The following is a 15524-nucleotide window of genomic DNA, read 5'->3' as shown; positions in this document are numbered from 1 at the left end:
CAAGAAGGCTGTGGAGTCCAAGTCATTGAATATATTTAAAGAAGAAGTAGATTTGTAGACCACTAAAAGTATCGATGGGGAGAGGACAGGAGTATGATTTTGAATGGCAGAGTAGGCTTGAGTAGCTGTGTGGCCTACTCTGATTTGTTTTTTTTCTATTTTTACAGTGGTTGCTGGAATGAATTGGATTACCAGCTGCAGATAGCTGGGAAAAATAGTGTGGGGTGACATGGTTTTGCATTTGTGCATTCCTCAATCTCTTTCCAACAGCTTGGAGGAGTTATTGTGGCCTGGCACTGAACCTGATGGGTAAGATGTTAAAGCTGAAAAGATGCTGCAGCTTGCACAGCGCAAATGCTAAGAATAGCTTTTGACAGTTGGCCATCAATTGAGTCATCATATAAACCAGTTCTTCAAATTTAATGCCTTCAATGAAAGATGTACAGTATATATCAATCTGCATTATGCCATTAATTTTGAAAGAAGACTTTGGAGTGTCCTACAGCCCTTTGTAGCTTGAGTAGCTTCCATCCACCACTCCAACTCACCCCTCCTCCACCTACACAATGCCTTCATTGTTGTAGGACAAAATCTTGAACATGGTAATGATGTGCTGATCCTTTGGAGGAGATGGTATTTTGGCCTGAGACAGCCCTCTGGGCTCAGGATTAAGGTAGAGCTATGTTGACCAAAATGCTGGGGGGGGCGTTGGTTGGTTGCAGAAGGTGGGCTCATTTCATTAGCAAAACTAATGCATTGTTAAGACTCCCTCTTTCACTTTACAGGGAGCAGTAGAAAGTGGAGTTCCAATCAGCCATGATTTAGTTAAATGGTGCAGCAGGCTTCAGGAGCTAACTCCATGTTCATGTTCTTTCCCCTTGGTATCTAGGAGTATTTGTATGTTGTGAATTAAGACTGAATTTTATTTGGTTTATCCTTTTTTTAAAGCTGTTTGACTTGGTAATAATATTGGATGACATGATCAATTATAAAACTGAACGGATCAAACCTATTACCTTGCATTGATCTTGTGTCCCCCTCTTGAGCAAAGAGAATTGGATAATATCCAAATTTTATAGTTTTGAATATTTGGTTCTGTTCTCTTGTCTGGTAAACACAGCAATTAAGCCATACAAATTTGAAAGCTCCTGGATTACACCCACACTATTGGCTAAGATGTTTTGTCTTCTGTTCTCAAATAATTTTCTCTGGAAGTTTAACTGAGGGGTCAAACTTCCTGGTGAAGGAGGCTTGCTTTGAGAAAGTTTGTAGATTCAAGCGGAAACAACTACTTGTAACTATATCTACTGACGAAGGGCTATCACAATACTATTTAAAATTTTTGCAGGGGGATTAAATAATTGGCCTGGATACTCTAACTCCTGCCCCTCTTAGAAATAGCACTTTGGGATTTTAATTCTTTCATGAGATGTGGGTGATGCTGGTTGGACCAGCATTTATTACCCATTCCAGACTGCCCTCAACTCCAGAGGGCATTTAAGAGTCAACCACATTGCTGTGGGTCTGGAGCCATGTAGGCCAGACCAAATAAGGGTGGCAGATTTCCATCCCTAAAGGACGTTAGTGAACCGGGTGGTTTTTTACCACAGTCAACAGAAGATTCGTGGTCATCAGTAAACTGTGAATTCATGGTCATCATTTGACTTTTAAATCCAGACTTTTACTGAATTTAAATTTTGCCATCTACCATGGTGGGATTTGAAGCCAGGTTCCCAAGCATTACCCTAGGTCTCTAAGATTACTACCATTGCCTTTACATCTATGTGGTGGAACAGTGGTTAGCACTGCTTGTCTCTCAGCGCCAGGGGCCTGGGTTTGATTGCTGGCTTGGGTCACTGTCTGTGCAGAGCCTGCACATTGTCCTGTCCATGTGGGTTTCCTCCCACAGTCTGAAAGACCTGCTAGTTAAGTGAATTGGCTATGCCAAATTCTGTGTACCCAACAGTGCCGGATTATGGCGACTAGGGGATTTCCACAGTAACTTCATTGCAGTGTTAATGTAAGCCTACTTGTGACACTAATAAATAAACTTAACCTGAGGTTAGATTCGGCCTCGGTTTAATATCTCTTCAAAAGATGCACCTGAGTGCAACATTCCCTTAGTACGGCACTGGAGTGTCAAACCTTAATATTTATGCTCAAATCTGTGGGGATTTACTTGTTTCCACTGGCAGAGGATACAAGAATTGCTGGAAAAACTGGGGAAGAAGGTGCGAGGGTGTGGCGATGGGGGCGGGGGGGCAGGGATTGTTTTTATATCATCGCCACCTGAGTGGTGGAGCCAGATTCAATAGTAATTCCCAAGGAATTTGGAATCATAACATGAAAAGGAGAATTTTGCAGGGCTGCTGAGAGTTGTGGAATTGGGTAATGGTCAGAAGGAAGATGGCCATTTCAGCTCCTTGAGCCTCTTACTGCTACTCAACGAAGTTGTGGCTGATCTCATAGGTAGAGGTTTACAGCATGGAAGCAGGCCCTTTGGCCCAACTTGTCCATATTTTTAAGCCACTAAGCTAGTTCCAATTGCCTGCATTTGGCCCGTGTACCTCTTTATCCATCTTACCTATGTAATTATCTAAATGCTTTTTTAAAAGACAAAATTGTACCTGCCTCTACTGCTGCTTCTGGCAACTTGTTCCAGACACTCACCACCCTCTGAAAAAAATTACCCCTCTGGACCCTTTTGAATTTCTCTCCTCTCACCTTTAAACCTGTGCCCTCTAGTTTTAGACTCCCTTACCTTTGAGAAAAGGTATTGACTATCTAGCTGATCTATGCTCCAGGAAAAAAGTCCCAGTCTATCCAACCTCCTTATAATTCAAACTGTTAAGTCCCAGTAGCATCAGAGTAAATCTTTTTTGCACTCTTTCTAGTTTAATAACATCCTTTCTATAATAGGGTGATCAGAACTGTACACAGTATTCCAGCTGTGGCCTGCAGCAGATCTGCAATCTAACCGTTGCCCTGTGTCACTTAATATGCTGGGATAACAATCTATTCATCTTTGATTGTTAACTTTAAAATTCAATCAATATTAATTGCTATATTTGGATGAATAGCAAACCTCTATGGGAGATGCACCTCCAATTTCATTAGTGAAGGCGTTGATTTTAATTTTTGGGCCGTGCCCTAGCCCTTGATGACCCTTGGAAATTGTTTCTCTACCCTGTTTGCTTTTATTATCTTAGATTTGGGTTATTCTGGGAATACAGCCCTGGTTTGTTTTAATACTCCCCCTTTTAAGTGCTGTAAGACTGAGATTGAAGCATTGACCTTGCTGTTTTGAATGACTCAATGCTGCACAGGATAGTGGGTGTTTCCATTGAGTCATCAAGCTGAGATTATTTTGCTGGTATTCAGGGGGCACTTTAAGCTTTGAGCATGTTCTGTGGCAAAAGCTGCATTATTAATCTTTGCTTTTGTTAGTGTTATTTTGCAGCAAGCATAATTTTTGTGCAGATCTGGGAACTGTGCAAGATTTAAGGGTCATCCCTTGTGACATGTTTAATCTGCTCACTGAACATGAGGCATTGGAGGGAAAACTGAACAAACAAATTTAACTGCAGGGACCCGAACCCAGATAGCGGCTGACTACAAAACTCCAAATCTTTTATTTCATGGTGGCAAGGTGGCTCACAGTACTATTGACCTGGGTTTGATTCGCGGCTAGGGTTCACTGCCTGTGTGGGGTTTGCACATTCTCCCCATGTCTGCGTGCGTTTCCTCCCACAGTCTGAAAGACATGCTGGTTAGGTGCATTGACCATGCTAAATTCTCCCTCAGTGTACCTGAACACTGCTGGAGTGTGACAACTAGGAGATTTTCACAGTAACTTTGCAGTGTTAATGTAAGCCTACTTGTGATTGATAAATAAAATTTAAAAAAATGTTTGTGTGGAAGAAATCTCTATTGAATCATGTACATATTTCTGTACTTCTAGTATATGAACAACTTCCATAATACAACCCCTTTTTCACATCAGCTTCCTGAAGTTATGAGGGCTAAATATGGGCCAGGACACTGGGAGAATGTCCTGATTGAAACCCTGGTGGGGAATTCGCCCACCTGACATGGCTGATTGGTCTACTTGTATAAGAACTAGCTTACCCAACAATACCGGGGCCTATTTAATGGAAATAAAATTTGTGCCTTTGCTAGGTGGCATCATGGTTTAAAAATTGCATTTTAACCACCACCCCTAAAGCCTCTGCTGTTCATTCTGCACTTTTTGTGATCCTAGAACTCAGCACTGTTAAACTAACCTCTTTGGTTGGATTTAATAGTCTTCAGTGTGCCAGTGTCCATTGGATGAAGCATATATATTCCTCATACTACATGGGTCATAGTTTGACCCATCATATCAATGCCAGTTCTGTTGAATTAGTCCCAACCTCCAGCTTTTCTCTATAATCCTGCAAATTAGTTCTCTTCAGTACGTATCCAATTGCCTTTTAACATTCCCTTTTGGAATGCTTTATTCTTTCCAAGAGTACTTTCCAGATCTTAATGCTCTATGAATACCCCCTAATTATTTTACATCTATGACCTGGTTATTTACCCACTTACCAGGTGAAACAATTTATGCTTGCTTGCTTTATCAAAATGCATCCACTTTTGAATAACACTATCCAGGCAGAACAAATCTAGCTTCTCCCATCTCTCGCTTGTCCTGCACTTTAGTACTGTACCCAACTGAGTACTTCCTACAGTTGAGATTTCTACCCAGAGATTTGTAAAGGTTTATGCTGAGCTCATTCTTTTTGCAGTCATTGCCCCTAATTACAAGTATCCCATAGTTGTCTTAACCAACTTTATCACCTTGGGACATCAGGTTCAGGGATATGTGAAAATTCATCCTGTAATCAAAGTGGCACATTTTAGATTATACTGTCCTTCCATATTCCTACTAACACAGCTTCATACTTGGTTTCCTCCTGAATGTCATTATCCTGTTCACTTTTTAGGTTTTTTGCATTATCCGCAAACTTGAATTGTGCTCCTTATACTATGTCCAAGCAATAATGCCAAAATGGTTAGGGAATTGGCTTGAGTGGAAGCAGTGTAAGTATAAGTGGACAGGCACTTCAGCTGGAAGGATGTGATTAGTGGTGTCGCACCAAGGACCATGTTGGGGCCTTAAACTATTCGTTGTATTCATTAATGACTTTGAGATCACTGAGTGTCTAAATCTGCAGATGGCCCAAAGATGGGTGGCATTGTAAATGGGAATGTAACATTACTAAATTGACAGAGCAATTCTGTTAAATGTGATGTCATCCACTTTGGCTCTAAAAAGGATAGAACATGATCATTAATTGGAAAAGAAATTAGAAACGTTGGATGTCCACGGGTGGCACAGTGGTTAGCACTGCTGCCTTACAGTGCCAGGGATCCAGGTTCAGTTCCTGGCTTGAGTCTGCATGTTCTCCTTTGTGTGGATTTCCTCCCACAGTCCGAAAGATGATGTGCTGGTTAGTTGCATTGGCCATGCTAAATTCTCCCTCCGCATACCCAAACAGGTACTGGAATGTGGCTGCTAAGGGATTTTCACAGCAACTTCATTACAGTATTAATGTAAGCCTACTTACACTAATAAATAAACTTAAAAATTTAGACTTGGGCCCAAAGAGACATTTTTGTGGGGAGTGGGGCAGGGGGGGCATGTTTTGGGAGTGGGGCTTACAGGTACACCATTAAAATGTCATAAGCTAGTATTAAAATATAATCAAAAAGCACTAATGAAATGCAGCTCTTTCCTTTTCTTTCTAGGAAGCGAGAGTATCATAGTGCTTTGGTTATACAAATGACATCACACTTGCTCACAGTGCACCACGCTTTAAGGAAAAATAAGTGTATAGATTTAGTTTAGGCATATACTCTCTGGAATTTAAATGATTGAGGTGAGATCAAATTGAGGTATATATGATGATGAAAAATATGGATAAAGAAGATGTGGAGCGGATGCTTCCTTTGTGGGCATTCTAGGGCAAGAGGTCATAATCTTCGGATGAGGGTTAGCAAATTTGAAACAGAGTTGAGGAGAAACTGCTTCTCCCTAAGAGTTGTGAATTTGGGATTTGCTACCCCAAAGTGCGGCGGATGCTGAGATAGTGAGTAAATTTAAGGAGAATTTAGACAGATTTTTAATTGGTAATGGGTTGAGGGGTTATGGGGAGAAGGCAGAAAAATGGGGATCAGGAGCATATCAGCCATGATCGAATGGAAAGCAGACTCGGTGGGCCGAATGGCCTAATTCTGCTCCTGAATCTGATGAACCTATGAAGATTTAGTAGAGTCGTGCCTGTCATTTGTGTTAAGCAGACGGGAGGTTACACCAGCTAGAATTGTATTCCCCGGAATGTAGAAGATTTAAGGAGTGACCTGGCGGGATGGGTTGGGAGGGAAAGCAATTTATGCTGGTTGGGGAGGCTCGGACTCGAGCATAAGCATTCAAAAAAAAAGAGCTAGCCATTTTAGGAGAGACATTGGGAAATGTGCAAAAAACGATGGTAGAAGTTTGGAACATTCCTCCAGAAATGGCTGTTGATGCTGTATCAATTAATTTTTAAAACTTGAGACTGATTTTTGTTTGTTCATTCCCTTTAGTAACTTTAGCTGACTTAGGTCATATCCTCCATTTGAGTGGCAGAACCTGTTTGAGGTACTAAATGGCCTGTGTTTGTTCCTATGCTCCTAATTGTGAATCCCAACGGAACCCTCCCACAGCATTCTTCTTAAGGTGGGGGTGGAGGGGGTGGGAAACCGTGTAGAACTATTATCTGCTATCTATCCTTTAGCCAATTATTTACTCATTGTGTGGCACTTGACTTGAATGTCAGTCCATCATCTACTGCACTGGCTTCATTAACTCCTCCTCAAGGAACTAGTCAGGTTTGTCAGACATGATTAACCTTTGGATCTGTGCTGCCTTCCCTTGTTAGTCCATGCTTCTCCTGAGTGAGAATTAATTTTGTCCTTATCGCGGTTGTCTTTAATTTTCTTAGTCATTGAATTGTCAGCACCGTTGTCTGAAAGATGTTTGAATGTAGACTGTATTGGGTGAAAAAAGGGTTGAGATTTACTTGCACTCTCTATCTTGAGTGAGTGCCTGCAATGTTAGCAATAGCTTCTTGGAAGCTTCTTGCATGTGGAAAATGCAGACAGTGAATTTGAAAAGCCTGCTGTTTGTAGTAGCACCTTGAGTTTGCACTTAGCAGCGTTGCTGCCTTTGTGCTGATGCACTGCGTCTAAATATGTGATGTCTTGACATTTACTGAAAGTCAGAATCTTACTGCATGGAGGAGGCCATTTGGCTATGCCAACTTTTTTTTAAGCAATACCCTGCAGGTTGTTTCCTTCTAAGTCAAGGTTTAGATCATGAGGTTGTTATGCTCAAAACTGTATAAAACATTTATACTGCAGCTACAGGACTGCGTATAGTCTGGTGACCACATTACAGGAAGGATGTGATTGTACAGAGAAGATTTATGAGGATTTGCTAGGAATAGAGAATTTTATCTACGATCAAAGATTAGATAGGCTTGGTTTGCTCTCTTTGGAACAGAGGAGGCTGAGGGGTCTGGATAGTAGATAGAAAAGGCCTACTTTTGTTGGCGGAAAAATCAATAACCACAAGGCATAAAGTAATTGGCAGGAGGATTCGGAGAATTGAGATTTCTGTGGCGGACTGGAGCTCAATATCAGAAATGGTGGTGGTGGCAAAACACTCAAAGCACTTGGATAAATACCTTGAGTGTAGTAGCTCTACCATTTCCCTCACCCTGGCCTCAAACCGGTCGAGACAGAAAAAACCCTGCCGCAGACTCAATGTCACTGGACTCTCAGACCCTGAGAAGAAAGAGCTGCTCATTTGGTGCCTCACATCTGCTGACAAACAACGAGCCGCTGCAGAGCACCTACAGTGCCTGGTCCGCTGTAAAAGGCCATCATCATCAGCACCTGCGAAAAGACATCTGAGCTCCAGAGTAGGCTGGTTTGATGAGAACTATCAATTTAGGATCTTGACTGCAAGACATTCCTGAAGTGGCAGTTTCAGCAAAACTGCAGGGCACCAGGCCTATGGGCAACTGAAGGCCAAAGTGCAACAAAGAATCTGTGACCTAAAGGACAGATGGTGGGTGGAAAGAGTGCAAGAGACTCAGCAACCCGCTGGCAGTCACATGCATGGCTTCAGCACAATTCTATGGTCCCAGAACTTAGAAGCATTGATCAGAGAGGCAGTCAAATCCTGCTGGAGAGCACTTGGAGGACTTCTCAAACAAGACACAGCCTTCACAAATGCCCTTGATGCCATCCCGCAACACACTAGCCTGCCACCATCTCAACACAACCCTAGCTTGCCACAAGGTTGAAAAAGCCATCCAACGTTTAGAAAATAAGGCTTCTGGCACAGATGGAATGCCACTGAAGTATTAAAATGCAGTGGAGAGGCATTCACCACCCTTTGTCTGGAAGAAGGGAACATACCTGAGGATCCATCCTGCAGAAAGGAGACAGGTCTGACTGCGAAAATTAAAGGGATTTCCTTACTCTCTGCCATGGGAAAGGTCTTTGAGTGAATCCTCCTCAACTGCTTCCGCCAATCAAGAGGCACAATGGGCGTAATCTTCAGACTGTGAGAAATACAAGAAACAGCAATACTCTGTACATAGCTGCCTTTGATCGAGCAAAGACCTTTGACTTTAACCGTGAGGGATTGTGGAACAACCTTTTCAAATTCCCCATGACAATGTGGATAATTTCCCATAGCTCAGGAGCCTGTGTATTGAGCAGACACCGATTAAATCCAGCATCAATTCCAACGTGCCAGTGCAGTCTTCGGACTCCTTGATGATCAGTGTTCAATGGCCAAGACTTCAAACCCAGTACCAAGTTAGTGATCTACAGTGCAGCTGTGGTCCCTGCTCTCTTGTATGCATCAGAAACATGGACAATGTGGAGCAGACCCTTGAAATCTCTGGAGAGACCAACAATCTGCTTCTGCAAAATCCTGTAAATCCACTGGCAGGATAGGTGTACCAATATGAGTCTCCCCTCCCAGGCCGGCGTACCCAGTATAGAGGCACTGATATGCTCATTCAGCTGAGGTGGGCGGTTGTCTGCACAAATGGTTTTCTCAGTTCCGCAATGGCAAGTGATCACTAGGAGGACAGAGAAAATGCTACAAGGATGCTCAAAGCCTCCCTTTTGACACACGGAAGTCGCTTGCCTTAGAACGTACAAACTGCCGGAGAATCCGTGAGCCGATAGCATCGGGCAAGCTGTAACCAGCAGAGAGAGCACAGAATCCAGAGCTACCTACCTGTCCACCCCATCAAACACCATCTAACAAGCCTATGGCAGAGGCTGCAGCTCCTGATTTGGACTATTCACCACCACATAACCCATCTCCCTGGAGTGGAAGCAAGTTAGCCTTGACACTGAGGGACTGCCAAAGGAGGGGTAACCTGCAAGGCCCTGGAGCAGGATCTATATGTTGGAAATATAGACCAAGAATTGGAAAGTGGGAATAGCTGGGTAATTACTTTAGCTGGTATATTATGGCCTGAATGATTGACTCCGTTGCTATAAATTCTTAATCTCAGAAATTATACATGTAGCTGAAAGTACTGAATTAGCTTTTACCACATTTTTGGGCACCTAGCGTGACAAGTTGTCATGTGACTGGTGACCCTGTAATGCTAATATTTTGTTTTCAACAATAATTTCACATAGTGCATTTAAAATAGTAAAGAGGTCAATACAAGCTGGAAATGCTAATAGTTTTCATTGCAAAAACTGAATACTGCTAATTAAATGTTTCTACGTTAAGTGATTAGATTATGCATGATAATGAATAGGAAGTGACATTTCAGTCACAATCTGATCACCTATGACCTTACTGAATGGCAAAGCAGGCTTGAGGGGCAGAATAGCGTACTCCCGTTCCTAATATGTATGCTCTTTGTTATCCATTGCTTTTCTGTATATCGCACCCCAAAAGAACGAGTCTGTTGTCATGCTGGTTTTCATTATAATCTCCTTAATTCTTGCAGGTCCTCCAGAAACTAGGCAAAGCAGATGAGACAAAAGATGAACAATTTGAACAGTGTGTGCAGAACTTCAACAGACAGCTGGTAAGTGCTTCAATTTAAAGCATTTGTATAGCACCTCTTATGACTTGTAGGAAACTGGGCAGCAAACTCCCACAAATGACAGTCTCCTTTGTGATGTGAAGACATAAACATCCTCCAGCATACTGGCAATAACTTCCTTGTTGCTCTTCCAAATACTGCACTGGGATTTTTTGTGTCTCTTCGAGGGATGATGGGTCCTTTGACATTTTATTTGAAGGGCACCCCTGACAGTGCAGCACTCCCTCTGTATTAGATTGGAGTGTCGGCGTTGATTTGTGGTCCAATCTTGGAATGTGACTCAAACCACCTTCTGACTTGATCAGCACAGCTACTGATTTGAGCCCAACAATTAAAGATGTGGGGCCATGGTTGATTAGAGATGGAAAAAGAATGAAGTCTTTTGCATCCTCAGGAATTTCACTCCTTCCCTTTGATTTTCTTTTTTTTCTATATTTAATTGAATTGCAACAAATCCCAAAGTGCTTTATGGCCAAAGAAGTATTTGAGGTTTTGGAGAGAACCACATCATAAGCTCCCACAAACAGCAATCCATTTCAGTGGTTCTTGAGAAATAGATTTTGACCAAGATGCTCAGGAAAAACATCTTGAATAATGTTGTAGGGTATTTTGTTTCGACAAAGACTGGCACCTCTTGAGGTTCCAGCACTGCACTAAAGTGTCAGCCTAGATGGTTATTTCATTCTGGAGTGAAACTTCAACCCAAATCCCACTGACGCTGAGGCAAGAGTGCTGCAAATTGAGCTTGCCAATTCAGTTAATAAAAATGGCCTGAAGTAGCATGCTGAAGGGAGGTGAATACAGGAAACAATTCTTACTGTCTCATCTGAGCCTTTTCTCTATCCTTGCTGTCTGAAGGTCATGAGAACTATTGACTTGGTAAGTCATGTGACACCTGAGCAGCACTGCTATTGATCTTTCTGCCCACCTGAGCGGATACTGCTGATTGGTATTATGCCTGCGATGAAAGTTGTTCATTGCAGTGGATTTGGCACCCTGCAAGTTGGCTGAGGTATTTACTCAGTTCTTCTGTAAATCTATTTGGGGAAGTGGCTGATTTCCCAGTGTATTGTGGTTTGAAAGAATCACAATTGGAAATGGGACTTCTGTGTATAATGTACTGTCTGTCCAGGAGAAAATGGATGTTGGTCAGCATTGTACCATAATGGGCAGGAATGTCAATAATTGAATATCCTGTGTCTGACTCAAGCTGATAATATCGATGCTTGCACAACTGACTGTGGGCAGCAACAATGAATAGGTGAACATTTTCATTTTAATCCCATGACTGAGTATGGAAGGTGCCATTCAAACCCCTTGAATCTATTCAATAAGATCATGACTCATCTGTAAGTTAATGACATCTATCCGTTCCTAGCCAACTCTTGAAATGGTTGAGTGACCTGACATCTGACCACAATAGCTTTTTGAGGAAATATACACGTGTCCTGATGTCGCTTTTGACAGCCTACTTCTAAATCTGTATATCCGTCTTGTTCTGAACACTCCACTGGAGGAGAGAATTTCACTCCCTCTCTCTGATTTTTTTTTTGTTCTGCATCAGTTGAATTGCATTGCATAAGCTGAACAATGGAACTCAAATTTAAGACACTGCTGTACAGAGGGGTAGTGTTCAACCAGCCCGGCACTGCTTGGTTTAAAATCCATAGTACCTTCTAACAGCATCTCGTTTCAAGTCACGTGTTGAGAACATTCGCCTAGGTGTCAGGAAAATGTTAGAAATTCCAGAGCTTGACGTTGCGAGGAGCAGACTGGCATTAGTGCATTTGATTCATGCACTGTTATTGCTGGTACAGAATGGTTAGCTTTCCCATCTGTTACTACCCACGCACACATACAGTGCTCATCAGAAAATTAACGAAACAGCACACCATGGACTTGATAACTTGCTGAAAAAACTCAAGTCTGGCAGTATCTGGAGAGAGAAATAGTCAGAATCCAAGACATCATCTTGGGAAGTTTGGATCTTCTAATGGCTCAGTGGCATAAATGACCTGTGATTGTAAAATTTTGTCAGTAGGCTAATTTGAAGCTAGCATAGCGTGATGGGCTGAATGGGTTCTTCTGTGCTGAGTTGAATGTGGGGCTGTTTTAGTAAATGGAGAAATAAAAACCATACTTTTGTCCAAATGCAATGCTATTTCATGGGAATCCCAAAAAGTCTAAAGGAGTAATTCTAGCTTTTAGTACTTTTTCCTTTGCTATCCTAGAATTTAAAAAAACTTAATAGCAGTTTTATCCTTGATTTATAAATCATTTTTGAGCTGTACCGTCTCTCCTGGATTTTGATGCTCTTCTGTAGATTGCTTCTTCAGCAGCCTTGGGAGAACCTCCCCAGTTGCAATTGAGTCACTCTTGTAGATCTGATCTGGCAAACATTGTGAGTTGTTTGGGGCCTGCTCTCCTTGCATTGCAGTCCAGCAGTGCAAAAACAAAACCATACTGATTCAATCATTCTTAACACTGCTCATCAGGTATCAGTGTTTGCAAATGGAAGGAAATTCATTAATTTAAATCTATTCTGAAATTAGTTGAACATTGTTAATTTCAGTTGAAATGCTTTTCTGTGAGCTGTGTTTTGTTTGTGTGCTGTTTTTAGTGTCGCAATATGTCCAAGTTACGTCACACAATGGGAGTACTTGAACAATTCCGAACCACTCATATTATCGGGACAGTTGATGAAAAGCCTGTTGTTTCCTCCCCCGAAGGAGAATTTTAAAGAAGGAAAGTGGAGAGGTCTAGGGAGGAAATTCCAGAGCTTGGGGCCTGGACAGTTGGGAGTATACTTGCTGTGGCAGGGTTGTGTGGTGTCATGGTCACTGTTTCCTGAAGTAGTTTGCTGTGGACAGATGTCTGTTTGAGGTTGTGCAGTTGTTTGAAGGCAAGAAGTGGGGATACGGGGATGGCTTTGGCGAGATGTTCGTCGCCTTTGATGACACGCTGAAGGCTCCAGCGAAGATGTCGTTTACAATATTTAGATTACAATTTTGTTTACAAGATGTTGATTACAATATTTCAAAGCACAGCACAGAAGTTATTCCTAGTGTCCTGCCCAATACTTATCCATGAATCAACATCACAAAACAAATTATCTGGTGATTATTACATTGCTGTTTGCAAATTGACTGCTATGTTTCATACATTACAACAGTGACAGCAAGAACTACTGCAATGGCTGTAAACTGCTCTAGGTTGTAATGATAATTCAAACCTTTTTGTTTCTCAATCTCTTAATAATAATGCTGTTTGCTTTTGACAATCTATTACCGGGGGAAAATTTTGCAAGCGAACGCTGCTCAGTGACTGGTCAGGCATTTGCCAGTGTTACGCACTTTTAGCATATTGTTTTGTGTATAAATGTCCAACACAAACAAAATTAAATTTTTTTTGCCACAGAACGAAGGAAGTAGACTTCAGAAAGATTTGCGAACGTATCTGGCTGCTGTAAAAGGTAGGATGTTCAGAAATTTCTACTGAGAACGCTTCTGAAATATTGCAGCTCTCGTTTGAAATGGAGCCCCATGTTCCATAGGAGTTGAGGGATTTATGGAGTCAGATTGACCATAATCATCATTGAATGGTGAAACAGGCTTGAGGCTAAGTGGCCTCAAGTTGTAATTTCCCAGTGAGATACCTGACCAAATTTCCTATGCCGGATAAAGGACCTGCCGTCCTTAGCTTAACCGTGACAGGTTTGGAGTCTCCTCTGATACAAGGTTGTGTTCATGAAGTTAAAAAAAAAGCTGGATTAATTAAAATTAACAAACTAGGACTTGTGGAATTGAAGGTTATACATATATAAAACTATACGGGGTGCCACAAGGACACCAAAAGTGGTTGGTACTGCTGCCTTGCAGTGCCAGGGACCCAGGTTCAATTCCTGATTTTGGTCACTGTCCATGTGGCGTCTGCACATTCTCCCTGCATTGGTTTTCACCGGGTGCTCAGGTTTTCTCCCACAGTCCAAAAGACGATCTGGTTAGGTGCATTGGCCATGCTAAATTTTCCCTCACTGTACCTGAACAGTTACCGGAGTGTGGCAACTAGGGGATTTTCACAGTAGCTTAATTGCATTGTTAATGTAAACCTACTTGTAATACTAAATTAATTGTTTTAGTTTTAAGGATCAGTGCAAGAAGCTGAGGCTCAAGCAACCCCTCAACGACTTGAGGGGAACAAGTGGTGGTGCACTTGTTAGCACTTAGCCTCACAATACCAGGGACCTGGATTCAATTCTGCCTTTTGGGTGATTGCCTGTGTGGAGTTTGCATGTGCTCCTCTTGTCTGTATGGGTTTCCTCTGGGTGCTCCTGTTTCCTCCTATAGTCCAACGATGTGCAGGTTAGGTGGATTGGCTGTGCTAAATCCCCTATGGGTATCCCAAGGGGTGTAAGTGAGGGACATCGGCAGGGTGAACATGTGAGGTGATGGGACAGGACTTGGGTAGGTGTTCTTTGGAATGTCAGTGCAGACATGATGGGCAGAATGGTTGCCTCCTGCACTGTAGTGATTCTGAAAGTGTAACATTTACCCAAGTTTGCTAATCTTGCAACATTAGGTGGGAAAATAAGATGAGGAGGACCCGGTTCTCAAGGAATATTAGGTAAGTGTTTGGGCCATTAACATTAGAGTGGCACAGTGACACAGTGGTTAGCACTGCTGACTGTCAGCACCAGGGTCCTGGGTTCGAATCCCTGCTTGGGTTATTGTGGAATTTACACATTCTCCCTGTGTCTGAGAGTTTGTTCTGGGTGCTCTGATTTCCTTCCACAGTTGAAAGATGTGTGGGTTAGGTGGATTGGGCATGCTAAATTGCCTCATAGTGTCAGGGGGACAAGCAGGGTAAATGCATGGGGTTATGCGTGGAATTGTGATCAGTGCAGACTCGATGGGCCGAATGGTTCCCCTTCTGCACTAAGTTTCTACAAATAACTATGGCATATTCAATCAGTAAGTGTGAAATTATCCACTTGTGCATGAACCACAGGTACAGCCAGTAATTTGGAAAGTAAATGGCTCACTAGTTTTTTATACCAAGAGTGGATTGAGGTATGTGTGTGAAGAAGTCTTGCTATAGTTTTATAGACGGCCTTGGTCAGACCACACCTGAAACACTAGTCTTTTGGTCTCTTGAGCGGCTACATCCTTCCTTGGTTTTGAGGGAGTCTAGTGAAGGTTCATTTGACTTCCTGAGATGAGGGAATTGTCCTCGAGGAGAATATAAGTAGATTAGATCTATATTTTCTTGGAATTTAGCATCAGTGGTGATCTAATTTAAACAAGGACTTGACAGGGTAGACACTGAATAATTGTTTCCACAGGCTGAGGA

The 15524-nt window shown here is 42.2% G+C and overlaps 1 protein-coding gene across 8 annotated transcripts in view; it reads left to right on the top strand.

The window, feature by feature from the left end:
* The window catches only part of bin1a (bridging integrator 1a), a 125572-nt gene that overhangs the window by 43704 nt on the left and 66344 nt on the right, over positions 1 to 15524 (top strand). For all 8 annotated transcript variants that reach the window (XM_080199500.1, XM_080199503.1, XM_080199502.1 and 5 more), the window contains exons 2-3: positions 10077 to 10157; positions 13593 to 13647. In XM_080199500.1, the coding sequence (XP_080055626.1) occupies positions 10077 to 10157; positions 13593 to 13647 (136 nt within the window). The remainder of the gene's footprint in view (positions 1 to 10076; positions 10158 to 13592; positions 13648 to 15524) is intronic.

The sequence above is a fragment of the Carcharhinus amblyrhynchos genome, chromosome 11, assembly GCF_965287045.1.
Source record: "Carcharhinus amblyrhynchos chromosome 11, sCarAmb.v2.hapA, whole genome shotgun sequence".
NCBI lineage: Eukaryota > Metazoa > Chordata > Chondrichthyes > Carcharhiniformes > Carcharhinidae > Carcharhinus > Carcharhinus amblyrhynchos.
Note: the sequence above shows the minus strand (reverse complement) of the source record. Positions and strands in the feature narration are given on the sequence as shown.